Source organism: Ambystoma mexicanum, chromosome 7p (assembly GCF_040938575.1).
Source record: "Ambystoma mexicanum isolate Mex_15411 chromosome 7p, UKY_AmexF1_1, whole genome shotgun sequence".
In the NCBI taxonomy this organism is placed as follows: domain Eukaryota; kingdom Metazoa; phylum Chordata; class Amphibia; order Caudata; family Ambystomatidae; genus Ambystoma; species Ambystoma mexicanum.
Genome location: NC_090939.1, coordinates 581,911,700 through 581,934,170, shown reverse-complemented (window position 1 = coordinate 581,934,170; position 22,471 = coordinate 581,911,700). Strand labels below are relative to the sequence as shown.

Sequence of the window (22,471 nt, the reverse complement as noted above, 5' to 3'; positions counted from 1 at the left end):
ATATATACAGTTCTAAAGTGGTACCATTAACGTTATCAGATCTCATTAAAGTGCATACGGTCAGAATGATACACAGATCAAAATAAAGAGGAAACCAGCAGTAGAGGGAGGAAGGAAAGCAAGATGGTTGAGCAATTGGCAGAATACTGCCCCCGTTACCTAGACACAGTTCTGTGTGGAGATCCCCCCCCGCCACCTTTACCTGGGCAACCTGTAGAAGAAAGATACAAGCCCAGTCCATATATTGTTCACACTAGACTTTCCAATAGTTCTGCAACCCCAAAGTACCTTGGCGTTGTAGCGTTCCGCGTCGGGGAATCGACGGCCCTTCTTGAGTGTCCTCCCTTTCAGGCAGGAGTCGTGGGTCGTCGAACGTCCGACGGAGAACAGGTCGAGCTACGACGGTGAAGTGGCCGTGTCGTTCCTAGCGGTGCTCGTTGACGGGGAAGCGTAAACGTCCTGCCAGGAAGAGGCGTGCAGGGCACCTTGGTGTCGATAGTTCTGGACCGCAAAGAGTTGAAGAACTGTGGCCCAGCAAGGGCGTCGAGTCGTCAGCGTCTCTGTGGTCTTTGTGTGGCGGGAACCCCACCGGTGGAGGCTCCTCGGTGCGTCGACGGTCGGGCCTTCTCCAGCAGGATACAGCAGTGACGATGCGGACGAGAGCGTCCTTGGATCAATTAAGTTCTTGGACAACGGGATCACGGCGGCTCCAGTCGGCGACGGCGGTCGGCGACAGTGGCGGACAACAGTCCGGGCGCTTCTCCTTGGAGTTCTGCAGCAATCCCCATATCGGGTCGGCAGCCTGTCGAAGGTCTGTCTACCAGGGGGCTTAGGCAAAGATCTGCTGTGCACGATGGTCCCTCATAGCTCGGGAAGAGGGCGCCTTACCAGGTCCTCTCTGGGTCAGTTATTGAAGCACAGCAGCTTTCAGATTGTGAAGGAGAGCAACAGCAATTCCTCTCTTCCAGCACGGTTTCAAGATCAAGCTTCAGTTACTCGTAGTGGACTTCAGCTTCTGAACACGATTCCTAGCAGTGAGAGGTCCCCAGATATACTGTTGATCTCCCATTCATTCCGCTGGGTCACACTTAAGCATCCAATCACTACTACGGTCATTCATGCAGGCAGGCAGCCAATCAGGCACACGGGGCATTCAGGCCTTTCACTTCTCTCCAGACACTCACAACAAGTTATGTGTATTGGGACAAGTACCAAGCCATTCAACACTCCAAGCTGCATTCATACCGGTTTCGGGCAGGGCTGTCTCAACCATTGTGTCAACTACCAGATACTAGAAAGCCACAACATAGAATGCATATTCGTCACACACTCCATTCACCCAGGTCCCACCCACAGGCGTACCCACAACATACGGTCGTTGAGAAGGCTCCAGCCAGTCTGGTTGGCACTTCCCCCACACTACCATACATGGAACTTCCACCCAACAGCCAGTCAGGGGGAAGGGACAGACCCAGGGCTTCCCGGGACTTCGGGAAGATCAAGGTAACAGGTGATGGAAGGCAAGAGGCCATGGGGGCCATTTTGTCTCCATCCGTAATCTACCGATTCCCAATGACAGGGCCTGGGCATCCCAAAATGGAGGACGCTCTGGGCACCAGGCATTTCAGCACGGAGCTGCCACCAGCCCGTAACCTGCTCTGTGGGTCACATACAGGTGCCCAAAAACATACACTAAGGGCACAGGGTTGCACCCCTACCCATGGTTGCCATAAGGGTATCCCATGGGTCTGTTCACCAAACCAAAAGAGAGAGAGCTGCACCGCCAGGAGTCCCACATGAACTCCTGCGCGGAAAACACGACAGAACACACGATAAAAAGCAGTAAAGGACAAGGATACGGAGGCTCTATCCCTCCGATGCACTTCCAGCTTCACAGTGGCACAATTACTGTGTGGTGATTTCCGGCGGTGGTGTTTGGCATCTACCCAGTGTTTTAGCTGGTGACACTTGCAGAAATCCATCTGGCTGATTGTTGAATCTGGAAAGTCCAGATGTTGTATGTTTGGGCTAACTTTAGGGAAGAAAGTGTACTGCCTTTCAAGGCCTTGTCCTACTCCCAAAAGATATCGATAGATTCAATGAGCAGGGGTGGGTGGGATGTGGACGAGGCTTGGAAGCGCGGCATGGTTGGTCTCAGCAAGTGTAACATTACTGAAACTACGGTCAGTGGTTTGGATGTTTAAGTCTAACACATAGAGAATAGTTGGGGTGGGGGGAGAGGAGGATGTAAGCAAGAGAATGCATAAAAGTGCATTTAAGTCCTACAACACTGTAGAGATTAACGCATAGTAAGGAAAAGAAAGACAACCAGTGAGGGAAATAGGGCCTGAAAGATGATGGGTGGAATGAGATTATGGATAAGGAAAGCTCAAATGGTGTGGCAGCATTTACACGTAGCACTGGATGGTTTGGCAGAAACATAGGTTTGGGCTTTCGCCCTGTTCTGGTTGCTTGCTAATGTCAACAGGTATGGGGTAGGGGTGCCGTTCATAGTTATAAGACCCCTAAAGAGCATGATAGGAAGAATCCGTTCCAGACCATACAGTTCCGGCCTTCTTCTGCTGCCGCTCAGTCCATCAACATATTGCCCAGATCCCTAATATCTTTTGCAACACATTCTTTTACGTTTTTCTCCCCTTGGATCAAAATGTTTCTTGTGCCGAGTTCCGCTGATTGGTCCCAGGGTGGTGCAGCAGAGCCACCTCTGTGTTCTGGGGTTTTGATTGGGTCAGGCTCCTGGTGGTAGGGTATTCTGGGGTTTGATTGGGCCAGGCTCCTGGTGGTAGGGTATTCTGGGGTTTGATTGGGCCAGGCTCCTGGTGGTAGCCTCTTCTGTGAGTAGAAACAATTGAGCAGCAGTTACGGCGGCAAATTTGTTTTTATTCACATGATGAAGTCAGTTTGAAGAATGTCAAACTTTTATTTAAATATGTTTTAAGTTATTGCACTATTTAATGTGGTAAAATGTTCTTGGTTTATAGACATATGTTTTTTTTTCTCTCCAGGACTCTGACTTTGATCCCATGAAGTTCAGCAGCGTAATAGAATGTGAAAAGCCGAACAATGACTTAACCAGATTCCGGGGGTACATGTGAGTATTACACTTAAAACTAGCTCCCGCTCATGTGTGTCTGAAGTCGAAAAGGCTGTGGTAGTTTCAGAACTTAATCCAGAACGTTGCAGAGTGCTACAGGGCTCTGCCCAGTTTCGCACGTCTACTGTGTGCCCAGCTTGACTCTTTTTTTCAGCTGCATCCTATACTGGGAAGGAAAATAAAACATAAAACGTTAATCGTCTCTTCTCCATCCAAGTTCCAAAGCCGATTGCTTTTTCCGCCCAAACAGAGAGCACATTTTTCCATCCAAGCACATAAACTCCAGGTTTCCACCAAGCAGCATTAGGTGCAGGTGTTAAACGGCATCACCCGTCCTTGCCATCATCAGTGTGCCCTCCCTCGTGGGGACAAGAATGGCTTTTGTTGTTCGCATTTGTTTTCCCAAAGTATTTTTTGCACCAGCCTTCTATTAAACATACGGATTCGCCAGATATGGAAAACGCCACAGAGGCTTCTTTTAAAAGCCCAACATTCTCATTTTTTAATGTTGCCAAACTTGATTTTATTTCTCCTTTCCAGTAGGGCTGGTAAGGGGGTGACACACTTGTTAATTTGTGGTGTTCCCCAGTTTATAATGCCTCGCATCACTCTGCCTTCTAGGTGTATTCAATACTGAGCATGAATAACTGCAACAGACCTGCTTTGCATATAGTATTGGCCCGAAGAAAGGGTATTACCCCAATTGTTCGTTTACAATTGTTCGAATGAACAATTGACCGAATTTAAAGGGTCACAATTGACCTTTTCACAATTGACCATATATATATATATACATATATATGGGTTGTGGGGGGGTTTGGCGTTGGGTGGGGGGGTTTCCCCCCCACATATCCACATATGTTACAATTGACCTTCACAATTCGGTCAATTGTGAAAAGGTCAATTGTAATTCGAACAGTTGTAAAACGAACAATTCGTATACAACCGAAGAAAGCACTTGATTCACCATCAAAGCCAGTCTAACCCCTATTCAGGGCGGTTGTTTCTCCGAATGAGTTTGACTTGGCAAGAGCATGTTTACAGGGGACGCATTTGTTGGGGTGAGAAAATGTGGACAGAATGTTTTTGGGGTTATTTCTGATATCAGTGGAAAAAAAATCTTTGCGGTCAACAATGTTTTTGTCTCCAGCTAAACAGCCCTCGCAGTATATTCCAGGCCCGGTATGATGATAACAAACTCGAGTCCCAGAATATGCGGGGAGAGTGCTGGATAGTGGGAGGAAACAAACGTGGTCTCATTGACATTATTAACCTCCGATGTAATCTCTGGCTACTGCGTTTTGGGTTTTCAGGTTCAGCCCTTTTCATAATGCCATGTCTCCAAAGGTAGATCATGTATGTAATTGGGAATATGGTGTAGTATTTATTTTTTTATTAATATCTGCGAGATTGGACACTCATGACTATACATCTGACGAATAACTTTGAACTTTCTTTTTAAATCATTCTTGGTGTTTAAGAAATTTTTTCGAACCCTTTTGATATTTCCATAATCATTGACCTTGTTATTGGTTTGCAATCACATCTTCAGTTTTGAAATTGCTTTCATTCATATTCTTGTCACAGGTTTTGAGGGAGTGAATCTCAGCCTGATCAGGGGCTGTGTTCATAAATGGTCTGTTCTCGGTCCATGGCAAGAGGTTGAAAAGGAACGGTTCTACACACATCCAGAGTGAATTATTAAGGGCACAACTCTTCAAAAGATGTAATCTTCGAAGCCAGGCATGTTTTGCCCTTACTTTGTGAAGGCAGTTTTCCTTCAGTGGATCTGGGTCTTCAACGTCCTCCTTTTTAATGCCTTCCATCTTTTTGACTGATTTCTTAACAATCCACCTGCTCTCCTCCCTTTCTCCTTGGGTAATATGCAAGGTCATGTATTTTTAAGAATATTCTCATATCACTTGCTCTCAGGAACTTTACGTACAGTTTATGAACTCTAGCATAGGTATTGAACACATATTGATGGGGAGTTGAACAGATAGATTAAAATCTTAAGAATACTTTCTGAAAATAAATACCTAAGAGATGGTTATTAACTGCAAAGGTGAACAGAGCTAATCAAGCAACCGAACAGTATATGATAGGATGCCCACATATACTCTTTTCAGCTAACATTCTGCCCCCTTGTGAATAGAGCATGCTATTAGTAGAATGCAGGTTGTTGAAGTCACTGTGGTGCCTTCTGTGTCCTCTATGGCATTGACGAGTCACAGCAGTCCCAGAGGTTGTCGTATGATTTCATGGCAAGTGCCTGGGCCTCCTGTGCCATTGACTGACACAATCCTACTGGTGCCGTAGTTTGTACATGTCTGTCGGTTTGGGCAGCTTGGATACTAACTTTGCCAGAGACTGGAGGATTAGAAGAATTGGTGGGAGATGTAGGACAAAAGGGCATTTAGATGTCTTTACCACAATAGCGATGGAGATAAGTGACTACAAAGCACAGGTGGATGCCATAGGTTGCACATCAGTTAGCATACACGATCAGGATATGCTAATGGGAACCTCTATAGCTTTCCCTGTCTCGTGGCAATGACTAAATCTAAACGTTTTACCCTCAACTACTGTGTGATGTCCTGTTAATAAGTAAATTATGTTCAGTTCAGATGGCTTGGCTTTGCTCTTTTTGCCATTGGTAAAATAAGGAAGTGGGAGGAGCGTGGGTGTTGGAAGCCCTCCAGAGAGGAATAGTGAGGACATACACAGGGTACAGTATTGGGTACCAAGTCATCCGCTAGAGAAAAAAGTCCATGCACCATTTGTTGACTGGGTGTTCCCGGGAATATGAAGAAGTTATGAATTGGGTGTGTAAGGAGCTGAGAGAGCATTACATCTGGCCATATTGCACTTTTGGATCCACACATAGACGATATTAGAATCACATGATTGATTGAATGACTGGACATTTGACTGGAATGGAACAAAATTAAGAATGGTCCCTTAATTGCTCCCTTCTATTTTTGATATTGCATTTTATTCCGTTTTAGATTCGATATTGGTTTGATGATCTTAATTTTGTATTTATAATGGATTACTTTTGCTTGGTGTCCTTTAATTGTAGCTTTTATTTTGTATGTAAGGTTTACTTAAAACAAATTATACAATAAATAAAAACACAATTGAAACTGAGACTACAGCCAGTGAAGCAGTTTGGGGCTAACGTGCCCCTTGGAATTAACATTTCTGGCCAGACGGTAATGCAGTACCGGTTTAACGTGGTTGTATAAATTCCCATTTTCAGATGTGTAGTGCAGGTTTTCACTAGTTGTATGGAGCGCTATGGCACTGCACAACGCACATTTCTTTGTTATTTTACATCTTGCCATGAATAGTTTTTTTTACTTGCATTATACATGGGTCACTGTTTTCCTTGGCAACCACTCAAACGTGTTGCTTTGTGATCCTTCAGATTACAGTCGGCAATGTTCTGCGCTTAGTTTAATGGCGACTTCTCATGCTGCTTTGGCTAAATATGTTTGTTTCCTTGACCGCAAACGTTTGTGAAATCTGATGATTATCTCCAAGAATTGAACCAAAACTGAACAGTCAAAGCACAAAATACTGTCAGTAGGTTGTGGCTTTTTTATTTAATTATGAGATGATGCAGGTTATCATTTTTCTGAAAGGAGGAAGGCCGGCTAAACAGACCCCCACCCTTCCAGAAAGCTCCATGCCAAAAACATAGTTTATCCATGTACCTTTCCTGCACCTGTCTCCTGACAACTGCAGCACCTGTGTTTCTGTGGCAAAGCGCCAGTTCAAAGATTAGATATGCATTTCTGACCGCTGCTGTGACCTAGAGTCACTGCAGCCAGAAGTGATAGTTTAACGTCTTTTCCTCAGATTTAAAATATAATAATTGTTGCTATATCAGTCTGGTAGCATGGTCAACTCTGAAATAAGCCATACCTGGTTATGGTGTGGTGACAGAGAGCACCTAATTATTGAAGCAAACACACTTTGATATCAAACAAGGGTCAACACTGTGAGCCTAGATCATTGATGTCAAGGGCAAGGTGATGCATATTCATGGCTAGCCTGGCTGTTTCTATTACTCTGAGTGAGACCAACATGAAGAGACTGCCTGGAATCCAGTAGTTTCTTGGATCCTGTTCGATACTGTGGAATTATGGTGTCAGGAGACCATCTGGAACTTGGCTTCATGTATCCATTCATGTATCCATTTTTCATATCTGGTTACATAGTTTGTGTACTGACCTCTTGCACAATGCTTCATGACTTTATTTCTGCTGGTGTCTTTACTGTTGACTCCTGCATGTCCTCACACACTCAATTTTAAACCCTTAAAAAAAACAATCTTTCCTTTACTGCGTCCACCCGCAGCCAGCCTCATGGTTGTGATCTATACCTGTGCCCTCTCCTTCAGTCTACATGGATGTACTCTTGTCAATACCAGTCACTTCCAAATTGACAGTACACAGACAAGCTAGTCTTTCCTTTCATGCTTCCAAGACTCTTCTCTTTCATTTGATTACTGTCATTGGGCCTCATTACGACCCTGGCAGTAAGGGGTTTACGCCAGCGTTAGCTGCGCCGACCCCTTACCGCCAATTACGAGGTCCCTTAGCGCCATGGAGCTTTTAACACCCGCTCTTAGCGGGTGTTAAAATCCATGGCGCTAAGGGACCATGGAGTTAATTACGCCACCGTAATTTACGGTGGCGTAATTAACGCCTTCCCCACTCCCATTATGCCCTATGGGGCAAAAATGGGAATGGGGAAGGGTAAATGGGGATTGGGGACTTACCGCCCCGCCAAGGTCGGAATGGGGCGGTAAGTCCGCCAACCACAATGGCGTAAACGTAGTTTACGCCATGGTGGTAAAGTGACGGCCCAGGCGGTAACTTACCGCCTGGGTCGTAATGAGGCCCATTCTCTCTTAACCCATTTCTCCTAATACTTTAACTTATTATCTACTTTTTTATTTAAGTCCTTCAGCTGCACTCAACTCGCCTGCTGTTCTCTGTGTTGGGTATCTCTTTTAGTCTAGTTCTCAGTTCCGCTTTCTTTGCCATGTTTTTTAATGCATCTTTGGCCTTGCACCACTGTCGTCATGGCCATCAGTTTTCTTAATATCTCCTTAAAGATTGTCTCCTTTGTTCATCTCATTTCTGCATCACCATCCATCGCCCTGTCTACTCGCCTGCTCACCATGTGACCCCTCCAATGTTTTCCTTTACCCTTCTTTTTTTCTCTTCCCTTCAGGCCTGACTTTTCCGCTCTTGGCTTTCTTTATGGGAATCCCATATTTATAACCAATGTTCTTTTTCTACTCTTCCCTGCCTTGTGCAGCACTTTTGTGGAAGCGCTGTATAAATCCTTGGATGAAAAGATCAGTTGAATTTCCAGTAGAACCATCAAGAACTACACCGTAAGCACCCATGCCTTAATTCTTCATTACCCTATGCTAACCAATGAATTTCAACCCTGTGCGTGCAGTATAGCTCAAAGCCTTGCTACGCCAGCTTTATTAGGTGAGGTGGCACGAAGTGGAGCAGTTTAGTCTAGCCCCAGCCTACACTTGTTACATTATTTGCCCTCCCTATCTGGAGGAACAACACCATCAATAATTTAGACATACCTCTACTGTAATTGGCTCCAACAAAAGGAGCGGGTGTGCGCAAAGTGGATCTGTTAACTGTAGCCGCAGTTTGCAGACTGTGGCTCTGGCATTGGCAGAGGTAAGACTGTGCTGTTGGCTGTTTTACTACACTGAAGGACATTTGATTAACAGCATAATATACTCGCAATCATCAAACAACCTTCTTAGTAAAGGGCTCACGATGACTGAACTTCAGTCAATTGTGCCAATATCCAAAGAGATAACTGAAGTGGGACATGAGATACTGAACTGGTGTCTGGAAGGGGCTGCTAAGACTCTGGAAAAACCCTCTGAGAATTCACTAAGAGACAACATGGACAGGGAGACGGGGGGGTCAAGGTCGCCTGGCGCAAACAAGCAACTAAAGAAAATCACTGACTATTTTGGGCAGCTTAATACTACTCATGGCATTGGAACAATACCAGAATGCATCAATGTGCCCCTAACATAGACACTATTGACAATTCGTAACTGGATCTTTGCTGCAGTTTACAGCGGGAATCAAATGCCATCAAAACACTGCACATCCTGGTGGTACATCCATTCCAGCGGATAACTCTTTGGGAAGAGGTGGGATGAAACTGGTCAAGCTTAGTAGGCTCGCCCCAAATTTAAACTTGAGTGAGGCCTGCACTCCCACTACTAATTCTTCTACACCTACCAATTTAGCCTCACCATAGGTCTCCCTAAATACAGATCCCCATTAGAGGCCTCTTGGAAACTTGCAGAGAAATCTGTGACGTTCAAAAAGAGCAGCATGCAACATTAGTAGAAATTGAGGAAGCATTGTGGAATCTGAATAGAGGTCCACTAACCCTACCAGAGGAGTGCCCAGACAATTTTTAATTAACCCGTCGAAGCTGATGGTGTAGAGACTGCTGATTTTGGAAGTGACAATCAGGGACTTAGAGCGTTGGGTGCAAGTGAAATCATTCATATAATGGAGTCAACAGTGGCCTCTGCCCACATCGAGGAACGGACCTAGGGCAGTGATACCATAAATAAACAAATTGTGTCACAACGTGCTAATTGACTTAAATCCCAGAAGCCCAGATAAGAGTGTGTTATTTGTACCCAAGAGGAAACTGTTCAAGAGAAAGAATAACAAGGCTACACTTAAAAATAATTGCTTGCATAGGCAATGCAAGGGAATGGCAGATAATGAGTTTATGGAAACATCTAAAGCATTCTGCGTGGCTGTAGGCAGGGATAATGATAAGATAAACAAATAAGGGCAAGAAGAAAAAATTTAAAACAACTGGTTCGCTAACAATCTGGATAACTGGGTTCTAAAACCATCAACCACAATGTCTGTTAGGATAATTCTGCACCAGTTCACAACACTTGTGAACCAACTCCTTTCAACTTTTTGCCCTTTTTTTGTATGTTTTCCTTTGCTTTTCAGTGCTCCTGCGCTAGTTTTTCCCCCTCCTCTCCCACGCCTATGTGGTGTCTCTTTGCCCTCCCCATAAGCCTACCCCATTGGCCACTGACCTTCTCATTAGAGCAGTCCCCAGAGCAGCCCCACTGCCCAAGCAGTCCCCTCAGCAAAAGGCCCAGAGCAAAGGGCAGCTCCAACAGGAACCGTTCCAGACTGTGTTTGCCAGTGGAGCTTGCAGCGCAGCTGTCAACCAGCAGCAACTGAAAAGGTAAGAAGGGTGCAGGCAGGGGAAATAGCCATTATTGTTCGCGATGTGACTGTCCAACCTTCTCTTATTACTATATTTACCATTGCCTCAGTCTTCTGTATGTCGCCCACATTTATATGCTATATATCTTGTGCACCTAGGCCCTTCCAGATAACTTGCATCTTGTGTTTTTTGCTTTTCCTGTTGTATGTTTGAATCCTAGGCCTTTTCCTCCTCCCACAAAATTCGTATAGGTGTTTTTGCTTTTCCTGATGTTTGCTTGAAACCTAGGCCTTTCCCCTTTCCCCTGGATGCTTTGTTCCAGACAGTTGCATTGCTTTTGTGCTCAAGTTGCTCCGTCCTGCCCCCTCACCTGTTCTCTGGCCTCCCTGGGCCCCCCTTTCCTCTCCCCTTTTCTCCCACATCACTGGGTGAAGTCGCAGGATGGCCCTCTCTGTGAGAGTCCCATCCTACAGGTGTTCCCCTGCTTCTCCTGTACTTCAAGGACAACATTGCCTCCTTTGCTCCAGCCTTGGTGGACTCTGCGTTCACTCCTTGCCACTGTGTTCCATCCCCCTTCTGCTCTAGCACACCCTTGTGCACTCTCCTCAAAAGTGCAAGTGAACCTGCTAACTTGCACTGTGTTCCCTTCTCCTCCCTCCCTCCCCCTATCATTACCCTTGTTCAGCTTCCTGAACTTCTCCTCCTCCCCTCTCCCTTCATTTCTGTTACAGCACTTGCACGTTCCAAATTGTCTCACAACCTAGTAGGGACATTGTTTGTCTTCTTCCCTATTCATCACACCCCCTACCCAGTACATTCAATAAATAACCAAGTTATAAGTTCCTGCAGCAGTTCATGCACACTTGCTGTAGCAATAGCAATATTAAGTTGTCATGTTGATTCTTTAACAGTTCACAAAAAGACTTTAGTGGTTCTTCAACTTCAAGATTTTTAACCACAGCACAGTACTTCAATATTTTCCACCTGGTCCACTCACCTACCAGGCCTACTACTGCAAAGTTCTCTGCCCTAGTGTACTCTCCTGCCAGGACAGAATAAAACTATTAACTACAAGTCCTTATACGGTAAGGGTCAACTGCTAACAAGTTAGCAATGTCTTTTGCTTCACAACTTCAATTTCAGTATTTCTTTTGGGACAACAAGAAACTGGAATCCGCAGAAATAATCAAATGCAACATTACCTAATGAGAAATGACCACATTGTTTTGAATTTGTTAGGGATTTTTGTACATTTGTATTACTATTCAGATGGGGTGAGGGGTAAGAGAATAGGTGATGGTAGGAGGAATTGGGCAGAGGTGTTGCGGGGGTTCTTCCACCACATTATTTAAAAATAAATTGACAAAAAAAGTAGCTAATTTCTCATTCAGTATTTTATTTTCAATCATTTCATGTAAATCCGAAGAAACACACTGGTGCCGTTTGTTACATTCTTGTGATTGCCACATGTAATGTAGGTTATGTTCCACTCCTTTTGAATACCCTCATCAGAAGTGCAGCCCCCTTGATACTGTTGTTTCGAGGGGATTGAGTCCTCCGACGTATTCCATATCTATGACATGTAATAACCACAGCTGTGCTGCTTCGGAAACTTTTTTCTGCGTCCTATGTCGATGCGCCGTCGTCGAGGGCCTCCGACGTCATCCGATGTGATAAGTAGGACGCACGACGCCCATAGCCTCAGTTCTGTTTTTTCCGCGAACGTGTTGCTTCGTGAATCTCGGTTAACGCCTTGACTCTTTGGAGTTCTGTTCTTCTCGGTTCTTCGAACCTGTTCGTTTTGTGAAAATCCTTCGTGTGAAGATGTCTTCTACTTCGTCTTCAACCCCGCGTCCGGGTTTCAAGAAGTGCGGGGAGTGTGGGTCCAAGATGTCGGTGACGGACTCGCACAACGCCTGCCTCTGGTGCCTCGGGGAGGCCCACGACACGGATGACTGTATCGACTGCCAGTCGCTCACGTCCAAAGCCTTACGCGAACGTAAGAAGAAGTTGTCGGTAGGTCGGGTGTCCAAGCCCAGGAAGTCGAAGTCTGCGGGGCTTTCGACGGATGATTCGAGGGGTGACTCTCCGCGTCATCGTCGGAAGTCTCGTGGGTCTCCTTCTAGGAGTCGGTCTCGCCACTCCTCAGCCTCTTCGAGGCATTCTCGGAAGCGCCGACACCGGTCGTCTTCCAGGTCCTCTTTGGAGGACTCTGCCCGGCACGTCGCTTACCCCACCAGCCGTGCGACGCCAGAGGAGTGGGCTTCCTTCGGGAAGAAAATGCTGGTGATTCTTGAGTCGCAGGGTACTAAGCCGTCCGCGCCCCCGAGTGGGGTCGGTCGTGAGACACCGCTCGCAAGAGTGGTCGGCACGAGTCACGGGAGAGGTCCCGTTCGGACAAGGAGACTCGTTCTCGACGTACCCGTTCCAGGTCCCGGTCATCGACGGGTTCGAGACCGCATGCACCTGTGAGGTCTTCGAGGAAGACATCGACGTCTGAGGCGTCGAGGGCGTCGACAGGCTTTCTCGAGGCTCCGGCTCCGAGGAAGTCGTCGAGGGACACGCTCGGGGCTCCGGCTTCGAGGGCTGTGTCGACGCCGCCGATGCTGGAGGCGCTGCATCTGACGTCGACGCCGATTTCCTCGACGCCGATCCTCTCGGCGCCGATCCTCTCGGCGCTGATGCCGGTTCTCTCGACGCCGGCGCCGATTCGCTCGACGCCATCGACGCCTTTCGTGTCGGAGGTACCCCGTGGCACGGGAGAACCCCCTAGGAAGGCTCTGGTTAAGAGCAAGCACTCTCGGGTGCCTTCTTTTCGCCACCTGGACTATATTTCAGAGGCGGATGAGGATTCTGATGGCCTGGTTCCTAGTCAGGTTCCAGATGAAATTGTCTCGGGCCATAGTCAGTTTGACGATTTGAGACAGTCACTGCATGATGCCAGTGGACTGGACACCTCTCCTGAGGTGGAGTTTTGTAGGCCTGAGCCTGGCTCTCATGCCGATTCCTCGTACCGGCGCCTTATGGCTAGGGTTTCTGAGTACTTGGGATGGTCTGCTCCCCCAGGGGAGTTTGTGCAGGATGATCTGACGGACATCCTTGATGTTGGTCCCCCAACTGATCCGGTACTGCCGTTCCATATGGCTTTACAGAGAAGGGTGGCGGCGGCTTGGACTGCTCCGGAGAGTCTCCCGGCGGTGGGCAGATCCTTGTCACGAAAATACCGTCCAGCCAGTAGCGACCCCTGCTACTTGACCAGGCACCCCACTCCGGAGAGTTTGGTGGTGCAGGCGGCCACGGCCCCGGCAAAGCAGGCGTCGTACCCTACCATCCCTCCTGATAGGGACGACAAACGTTTTGATGGCTGGGCGAAGAAAGTGTTTTCTTCTGGTGGTATGGCGCTTCAGGCGGCCAACTCCATTTGTGCCTTGTCTCGTTTCACACACACTCTGTGGAACTGTGTTGCATTAGCGGCTGAACATATTCCCGAAGGGGACGAACGGGATGGTTTCCTTGCTATGGTCCAGGATGGTAAGGATGCCATGTGTGAGTCCGTTCAGTCGGGTTTGGACTTAGCTGAATGCGTCAGTAGGTCCATGGCGGCGAGCACCGTAATACGCAGGTTTGCCTGGTTGCGGAAGTCGGGGTTTGCTCCTGATGTGCAGTCCCGGCTCCTCAACATGCCCTTTGACGGTGAACACCTTTTTAGCAGCAAGGCTGACGAGAGCCTTGAGAGGTTGCAGACCTCAAAAGCTGCAGCGAAGTCGTTGGGCGCTGCAGTTCGCCAACCTCTGCCTTTTCGTCCTAGGGGACAGCAGTGGAGGGGTGGTTCCTTTCGCTATTACTCCTTCAGTAAAGCGAGAGGAGCTGGAAGTCAAAGAGGCCAACGCAGGGCTACCAGAGGAGGACGACGGGGTACCCGTGGTGCCAAGGCCGCTCGGGCAGTTGCCTCTTTGCCCTCAGGTAACGCCGCAGCCGCTCCCATTCAGTCATGAGGCCATGTCCCATGGTTCGCCGGTTGGGGGAAGGCTGGCGCAGCATCTTGTAGAGTGGCAAGCCATTACTTCAGATGTGTGGGTTCTGGAGATCATAACCCACGGCTACTGTCTTCCCTTTCGGCACAGGCCTCGCGACAATCCACCGGGGAACCTCTCTTTGCAGAGTCCGGATCCGCTCCTTGCGCAGGAAATTCAAGCCCTGCTGGAGAAAGGCGCCATAGAACTGGTGCCTGTAGCGGAGAGGAACAAGGGATGGTATTCCCCTTATTTTTTGATTTCGAAGAAAGACTGGGGATTGAGACCCATCATGGACTTGCGCGGTTTGAACAAACTCCTCAGGAAGGACAAGTTCAAGATGGTTACTCTCTCTCAAGTCCTCCAGGCCCTTCCGCTTCAGGACTGGTTGGTGTCACTCGACCTCAAGGATGCTTACTTCTATGTGCCGATCCATCCCAAGCACAAGAAGTACCTGAGGTTCGCGGTTGGCGACTCGCACTTTCAGTTTTGGGTCCTGCCGTTCGGATTGACCTCCGCCCCGAGGGTTTTCACCAAGCTCATGGCGGTGGTGGCAGCGCATCTCAGGCAAGGGGGGATTCACGTCTACCCCTACCTGGATTATTGGTTGATCAGGGGGAGCTCTCCCGAGCAAGTCCTGGATCATCTGTCCGTCACCTGCCACTCCCTTCACAGGCTGGGCTTCTCCCTCAATTTAAAGAAGTCCCATTTGACGCCAACACAGCGGCTCCAGTACATCGGAGCAGTGCTCGACACTTCCCTGGGGCAGTGTTTTCCTCCCCAGGTGAGGGCTCTTCACATTCAGCAGATGGTGCACAAGTTTCAGCATGCCCAGACGCTCCCAGCGTTCGAGTTCTTGAGGTTGCTCGGCCTCATGGCATCCTGCATTCTTCTGGTGCCAGAGGCTCGCCTGCGGATGAGATCTTTGCAGTGGGCGCTCAAGACGCAATGGTTGCAGTCCTCCGGCAGGATGTCGGACCCGGTTCAGGTGCCGCCCTCGGTCGCCCGGGACCTTCTGTGGTGGGCTGTCGAAGGCAACTTGATGAAGGGGGCTCCATTTTGGCTTCCCTGGCCAGAGGTGACGATCGTGACGGATGCATCCCTCACAGGTTGGGGAGCTCATGCCAACGGGCTGACAGTCAGCGGTCGTTGGTCTCCGTCGGAGTCCAGACTCCATATCAATCTGTTGGAGCTGAGGGCCGTCAGGCTAGCCCTGAAGGCTTTTCTGCCGACTGTGCGAGGAAAGAGTGTCCTGATCCTGACGGACAACACAGTGGCCATGCACTACCTCAACAAAAGGGGGGGGGCAGGGTCACTTCCTTTGTGCAGGGAGGCGATGCAGCTCGAGTTCTGGGCCATCCAGCAGGAAGTTTCGATCTCGGCAGTTCATCTGGCCGGAGACGAAAACGTGACGGCAGACGCTCTGAGCAGGCAGAGCACGATCTCTCATGAGTGGGAGTTGGCTCAGGAGATTCTCCTGGAGATCTTTGCCCTTTGGGGGACCCCTCAAGTGGATCTCTTCGCCTCCAGTGTCAACCGGAAGTGCGAAAGGTTTTGCTCGCGGGAATTTCCTCCAAAATGAGCCTTAGGAGACGCGTTCGTGGTGGAGTTGTCATTCCCGCTGCTGTACGCGTTTCCTCCAGTCCCCGTCATCCCGCAAGTGCTGCAGAGGTTACGGAAGTTCGGTTCCCGGATGATCCTCATTGCTCCGGCGTGGGCTCGGAGGACGTGGTACCCGGACCTCCTCGACTTGTCCATCTGCCCTCCGCGTCGTCTTCCCTACCGAGACGATCTGCTCTCACGGGAGGGGGGTCAGGTTCTCCATCCAGAGGTCAGATCCCTCAACCTTCACGCTTGGCTTCTGAAAGGTTGAGGTATAGGGATTGGGACCTCCCTGAAGACGTGATGGAGGTGTTGCTTTCGGCCCGAAGGCCAGCAACAAAGTCTCTGTACCGTTGCCGTTGGCGTAAGTTCTGCGACTGGTGCAGAGTTCAGAATGTGGATCCTTTTGCATGTGACATCCCCATGGTTCTGTCCTTTTTACTTTCTTTGGCCCACAGGGGCTTGCAAGTGGGTACCATTAAAGGTTACCTGGCGGCGCTGTCCATCTTTAAGCGCTCGTCTGAAGAGTGTTCTTACTTTAAAATCCCTTTAATTTCACAGTTTCTGAAAGGGCTCACTAATGTGTTCCCTCCGTCACCTTTCCTGGTACCCGGTTGGGATTTAAACCTTGTTCTTAAGTTTCTTGTGGGTGCTCCGTTTGAGCCTTTACATTCTTGCCTTTTGAGGCTGTTAACTCTGAAAACTGTGTTTTTAGTTGCGGTTACTTCCGCTCGCAGAGTGAGTGAGTTACAGGCACTTTCAGTTAAGCCACCCTTCACTGTATTTCACAAGGACAGGGTTGTCCTTAGAGTTCGTCCTTCTTTTCTTCCGAAGGTAGTGACGGAATTTCATTTGGCCCAGAAGGTTGTTCTTCCGGCATTCTATCCTCCTCCGCATCCTGGTAAGGAAGAGGAGAGGCTCCATAGGCTTGATCCTAGGAGAGCTTTAAGCTTTTATGTTTCACGCATGTCCCGGGTCAGAGTGGACGATCAACTCTTTATTGGTTGCGCTGGAAAGCGTTTGGGGCAAGCTGTGACGAAACAGACTTTGTCTCGCTGGATTATTTTGGCCATCTCAGAGTGCTACCGCTTGGCGGGTAAGGACCCACCGGCTGGATTGCGGGCCCATTCTACCAGGGGTATGGCTGCGTCTACTGCCCTGCAGAGGGGTGTTCCTATTCGCAACATCTGTGATGCAGCCACCTGGGCTTCAGTACATACATTTGTACGTCACTATTCCCTCGATTCCATCCGAGCACAGGATCTGGCCTTTGGCAAGGCGGTCCTTTGCTCTGCTATTTGATTGGCTATTCTAAATTTTGATTCTAAATTCTTTCCCTCCTCCTTGCTCTGGTACTGCTTTGGGAGTCTGTCATAAATATGGAATATGTCGGAGGACCCAATCCCCACGAAGAACAAGTTACTTTCTTACCTGGTAACGCTCTTTCGATGGGATGGTCCGACGACGTATTCCATATCGCTCCCGCCCTGCCTTCCCCGCTGCAGAATTTCTTTTGCGATTGCAGCTTACGTTCCGCAAGGCTTTGTGTCTGACTGGCAGTTGATTAGTGTCACACGTTCTGGGGGAAAAAACTACAACTGAGGCTACGGGCGTCATGCGTCCTACTTATCACATCGGATGACGTCGGACGTCGGAGCAGGCCCTCGACGACGGCGCATCGACCTCATCGACGCAGGACGCAGACGCCGGAAAAAGTTTCCGAAGCAGCACAGCTGTGGTGATTACATGTCATAGATATGGAATACGTCGTCGGACCATCCCATCGAAAGAACGTTACCAGGTAAGAAAGTAACTTGTTCTTCTCTTCTTCATTATCAACCAAATGCTGACAATGGTTCTCTTGAACGCTTAAACTTCTTTGGCTTTGGCAATGTGGGTTTAAGTCAATTCCTCTTATGACCTCCTTCATATATCAGCAGTATTTTTTACAAACTCTTGACTTCTTAAGTGTCCTCCCTTGACTTTGGCAGTGTTGTTTTTTTTCTAACTTGCCTTGGGATAATTCTCTTTTTGCTTTGGAAATAGTTTATAATGTTTTCTCTGCTTATTGCCTTTTCTTCATGTTGACCTTTATTCTGACCCACACAATCACACCCACACGTCTTTGGCCTGTTTAAGTTTGCATTCTGCCACCGCCTTTCTTTTATATCAGCTTGGTTTTCATATGAATTATTAGTCAGCTTGGTATGCAAAATAAGGGTTTATTGTTCTGTTCCCTTTATGGTAAACTGGTTCTTTTTTTGGAACACCTCGGCTTGGCCAGCCGGCAATCACGTAGCTCTCCGGGGTCACGATTCAACAGTGAACTCACCGGGTGTGGCTTGAGTGTCTGTTCGCTATGTTGCTTCCAGGTCTTCTGCTTTTGCTGCGGCTCAGCAACCTGCTTCTTTTGGTCTCCTTTGGCCTGCACCACTCGAAAAAGGAGCTTTCTCTGCTCTAGAGGATCTCCGGTGCTTGCCTGCCTGCAGAGCCAGCCTTACTTCGGGGAAAGTCTCCAAAGTTCAGTCTTCCTGCTGCACCGCCTCATCAATTCCAGTGTCCACGGGGAACGCTTCCTACTTCAATGCTTCCTGCTACGCACCCTCTGAAATGATGGCTTCTAGAGGCACAGACCCCCTCAGAGCCAGCAACTGCTCCACACTCAATATTGGTCCCGGCATCTGTTCTCCTCCAGATTTTGTTCTGCTGCGTAAGCAACTCATGGTGGCAACAGTAAAGACAGCCATCACAGTTAAAGGGTGTTTATTAAACTGTTTGCATGGGTGAGAAAAACACCTGAACTAAAACTAAAGCTAAGATGGGAGCAAGCTACGACCATCAAATAATAATAAGGCAGTCCTAGTAGTGTCTCGTCAAATAAAAAGGGCCTATACTAAAAAACCTATTGCCAATCCTTACCACTAAGTTACAAAAAGAGTGTGGGATAATTTTCACCAGAAAAGAAAGAAGTGTTCGCAAAATGATAAGTCAGGATGGAATGGAGGGGTCTGCCCTTCCCACATTTTTAGCACGGGACAAGGTGGGACTCCTCAACACAGCACACTCCTGGACCTCTCCAGCACAAGGTTCACAAGACTTTTTCACGGTACAAGAACCTTCACGGGGTCAGTCTCTTTCCTCAGAGTCTCTTGCCTTAGAAGGCCTGCTGGATCAAAACAATAAACAAAAGTTCCCTTGGTGGTCTTGCACCTTTGGGCAATTGCTCTACACCCCTAGATCCTCTTTGCAAAATGGGCCTTCCTCAGTCTGGTTCACTACTGCCTTTCAAATATCGCTTGTAACATTCAGGAGCTTTAATGTCTTTTTAAACAAACAACCTGTAAAGACTGGAGGGGGGTATTTGTACTCCTGCTCTCTATATGGCAGAGTAGAGGCACAGAGCATCCCAGCCAAGATTCTCTATTTGGTAACGTTGGACGCGCAATCAAGGCTTAAGCTCTCAGGAGGTGATGCAGGCTGGTTCTTAAGTACAGTGTAGTCCCCAGGCACCCACGAAGGAATGTCCACACACTATACTAGTGATAACACAGTTCATTATATAAATAGGCTCAAGTTATGTACACAATCACAATAACACACTTTATGCTAAAGATAATCCACAATAGTAAATATATACAGTTTCTATGTGGTACCACAACTACTCTTTGCTTCGATTAAAATGCATTAACTGTACTGAGTTCAAATGCCATACAAATCAGTAAATAATGTGAACGAACAATAGTCATCGGAGGAAATCAGGTTGGCTTAAACAATAGGCAGGATACTGGGCCCTACCCAAGACACAGTTCTGTGTGAAGATCCCCCCGCACCTGGGAAACCTGTAAATAAAGATATAATACAAACCCAGTCCCTATATTGTTCATATGAGTCTTTTTTCGCTCTAAAAAGGTTCTACCACTCCAATGTACCTGGAATAGCCGAGTTCGATGTCGGGTCATCGACGGATCCTTCTTGAGCGGCTCTCTTTAAGGCAGGAGCCACGGATCGTCGAGTTCCCTCGAAGAAATGATGAACAAAGTCATTGAGGCATCAGCCCCGGTCCTGGCAGTGCTCGTCGACGATCAATCGGGGACGTCCTGCGAGGATGAGGCATGCGGTACACCTCGACAACGAAAGTTTGTTGCTGCAAAGAGTCACTGAATAACTTTGGCCCAGCAAGGGCGCAAAGAAGTCTGGCGTCTGTGGTCTTTAGATGGCAGGAAACCCACTGGCGGATGCTCCTCAGTGTGTCAGCGGCCTTGACTTTATCCGGCGGGACAAAGCATTTGGCGGTGCTGGTGAGAGCGTCCTTGAATTCAAAGTGTATTAATCAATGTAGCGTTGCGGCTTCGGTCGTCGGCGGCTTGGTGTCAAACGGTTCCCGCTTCTGGGCAACACAGCTTCGACTGGCCTCCAGCGGTTATAGCAAACCTGCAAACCCTGGTCGACGACGGTGGATGGCTGTCCGGTGCTTCTCTTAGTTCTCCTCAGCGGTCCCAGTCGCCTGTTGACAGTCTTTCGAAGGCTAACTTCCAGGGCGCTTTGGTGAAGGTTAGCGGTGCACGATGGTCCCTCGTAGCTTGGGAAGAGGTCTCCTAGCCAGGTCCTCTCTTGGATCAGTTTCGATGGCATGGTAGCTTTCAGATTGCGGTGAAGGTAACAGCAGTCAACCTTCCTCTTTGGGTTCGGCGGTCGAGATCAAGCATCAGTTTTGACTTCAGCTTCTGAACGATTTCTAGCAGTGAGATGCCCCCAAATATACTGTTCTGTCTCTCATTCACTCTGCGGGGTCACACTCAGGAAACCAATCGCTCATAAGGACATTCAGGCAGCCAGTTAGGCTCGTAGTGCATGCAGGCCATTATCATCCCTCTCGGACACATACAATAAGGAATGTGTATTGGGACAAGTACCCAGCCATTCAGCACTCCACACTGCATTCATACCAGTTTCGGGCACGGCTGTCTCAGTCTGTGTTACATACCAGAAAGACACCCATAACATGAGGTGCATATTGGTCACACACTCCGTTCACCCAGGTCCCACCCACAGAGTGTACCCACAACATACATTCACTGGAAAGGCTCCAGCCAGTCTGGCCTGGACTTCCCCCCACAATACCATGTATGGAACTTCCACCCAACAGCCAGTCAGGGGGAGAGTTGGGGCTTCCCAGGACTTTGGGGAAAACAAGGTAACAGGCAAGAGAAAGCAAGAGGCCACAGTGGCCATCTTGTTTCTTATTGGGAATCAACTGATTCCAATGGCAGGGCCTGGGTATCCAAACATGGAGGATACTCAAGAGCACCTGTCAAATTCAGCATGGAGCTGCCACCAGCCCATACCTTGATATGTGGACCACACACAGGTGCCCGAAAACATACATTAGGGGTACAGGGTTGTACCCCCACCCATGAGTGCCATAAGGGTATCATAAGGATCTGTTCACCAAACCAAAAAGAGCTGCTCTGCCAGGAGTCCCACATAGACTCCTGGGCAGAAAACAAGACAGAACACACATGATAAAGCAATAAAGGACAATGCTATGGAGGCCCTGGCTCTCCAATGCATTTGCAGCATCACACAAGCCTCAACCAGGTTCACTCTCATCGACACACTGTTTCCGAGTTGTTATTCTTCACCCCAACTTGTTCTTCACCCCAACTTGTAGGCATCCCTCAGCCGGGTTCACGTTTGCCACATATACAATTCACTCTACTGTATCTCAATGCAGGATTCACTCTCAGTAACTTTCTTCTTGGCATCCCTGGTCAGGTTTACATAGCCATCTTTAACACAGTTCATGAATTTCTAACACAGTTCATGATTAGCTCATTTTCATCAGCGCGGGTTCCCTTCTCCTAGCTTTCTTTCGGCATCCTCTTTTGGGTCACACTTGCCTTATTCCACAGTTTACAATCTTCTCAGAAAGTGGGGTTCCCTTCCCCTAGCTTTCTCTCTGCAATTGGTCAGAGATTTTCGATTGTACAAGGGATTTGACATGACCCTTGTAGGACCACTCTGACATCTCACACTGCCCTTTCTTCGGGCCTTCTGGTACTTAGTTTCAACACAAATCAAAAGGGGCCAGCGAGAGTCCTTCGAATGAGCACTCCTGCGGTGCCTGACCACTCTGCAGCTGGCCCTTGTCTGGACTTTTCCTAAAATTTCGAACACACACACACAAGTTCTTTCTCCTCAAGTTCCTTGCGTTCATATAATGTTGCCACTCGCAACCTTGGGCTCAACACAGTTTGGGTTGCGATCAGCTTCCTCCGACTAACCGGTTGTTAGACCCGTTGGCTTAACTTGCTTCTGGAGTTAAGGACGGTACCACGCTAGCCAGCGTGCCTCCCTGCCTGTTATCAATGCGGGAGACCCCCTGTGCACCGACATCTATTCCTCCACACGCCAGCTGTGACTCCCCGTCTTATGATTTCCCTTTCGGAGGTTTCGCGGGTTTGAG

At 48.3% G+C, this 22,471-nt stretch overlaps 1 protein-coding gene across 1 annotated transcript in view; it reads left to right on the top strand.

Moving 5' to 3' along the window:
• Positions 1-22,471, top strand: part of ATP10A (ATPase phospholipid transporting 10A (putative)) — a 1,364,682-nt gene that overhangs the window by 604,450 nt on the left and 737,761 nt on the right. The window contains exon 3 of the mRNA XM_069636588.1: positions 3,027-3,112. Within this exon, the coding sequence (XP_069492689.1) occupies positions 3,027-3,112 (86 nt within the window). The remainder of the gene's footprint in view (positions 1-3,026; positions 3,113-22,471) is intronic.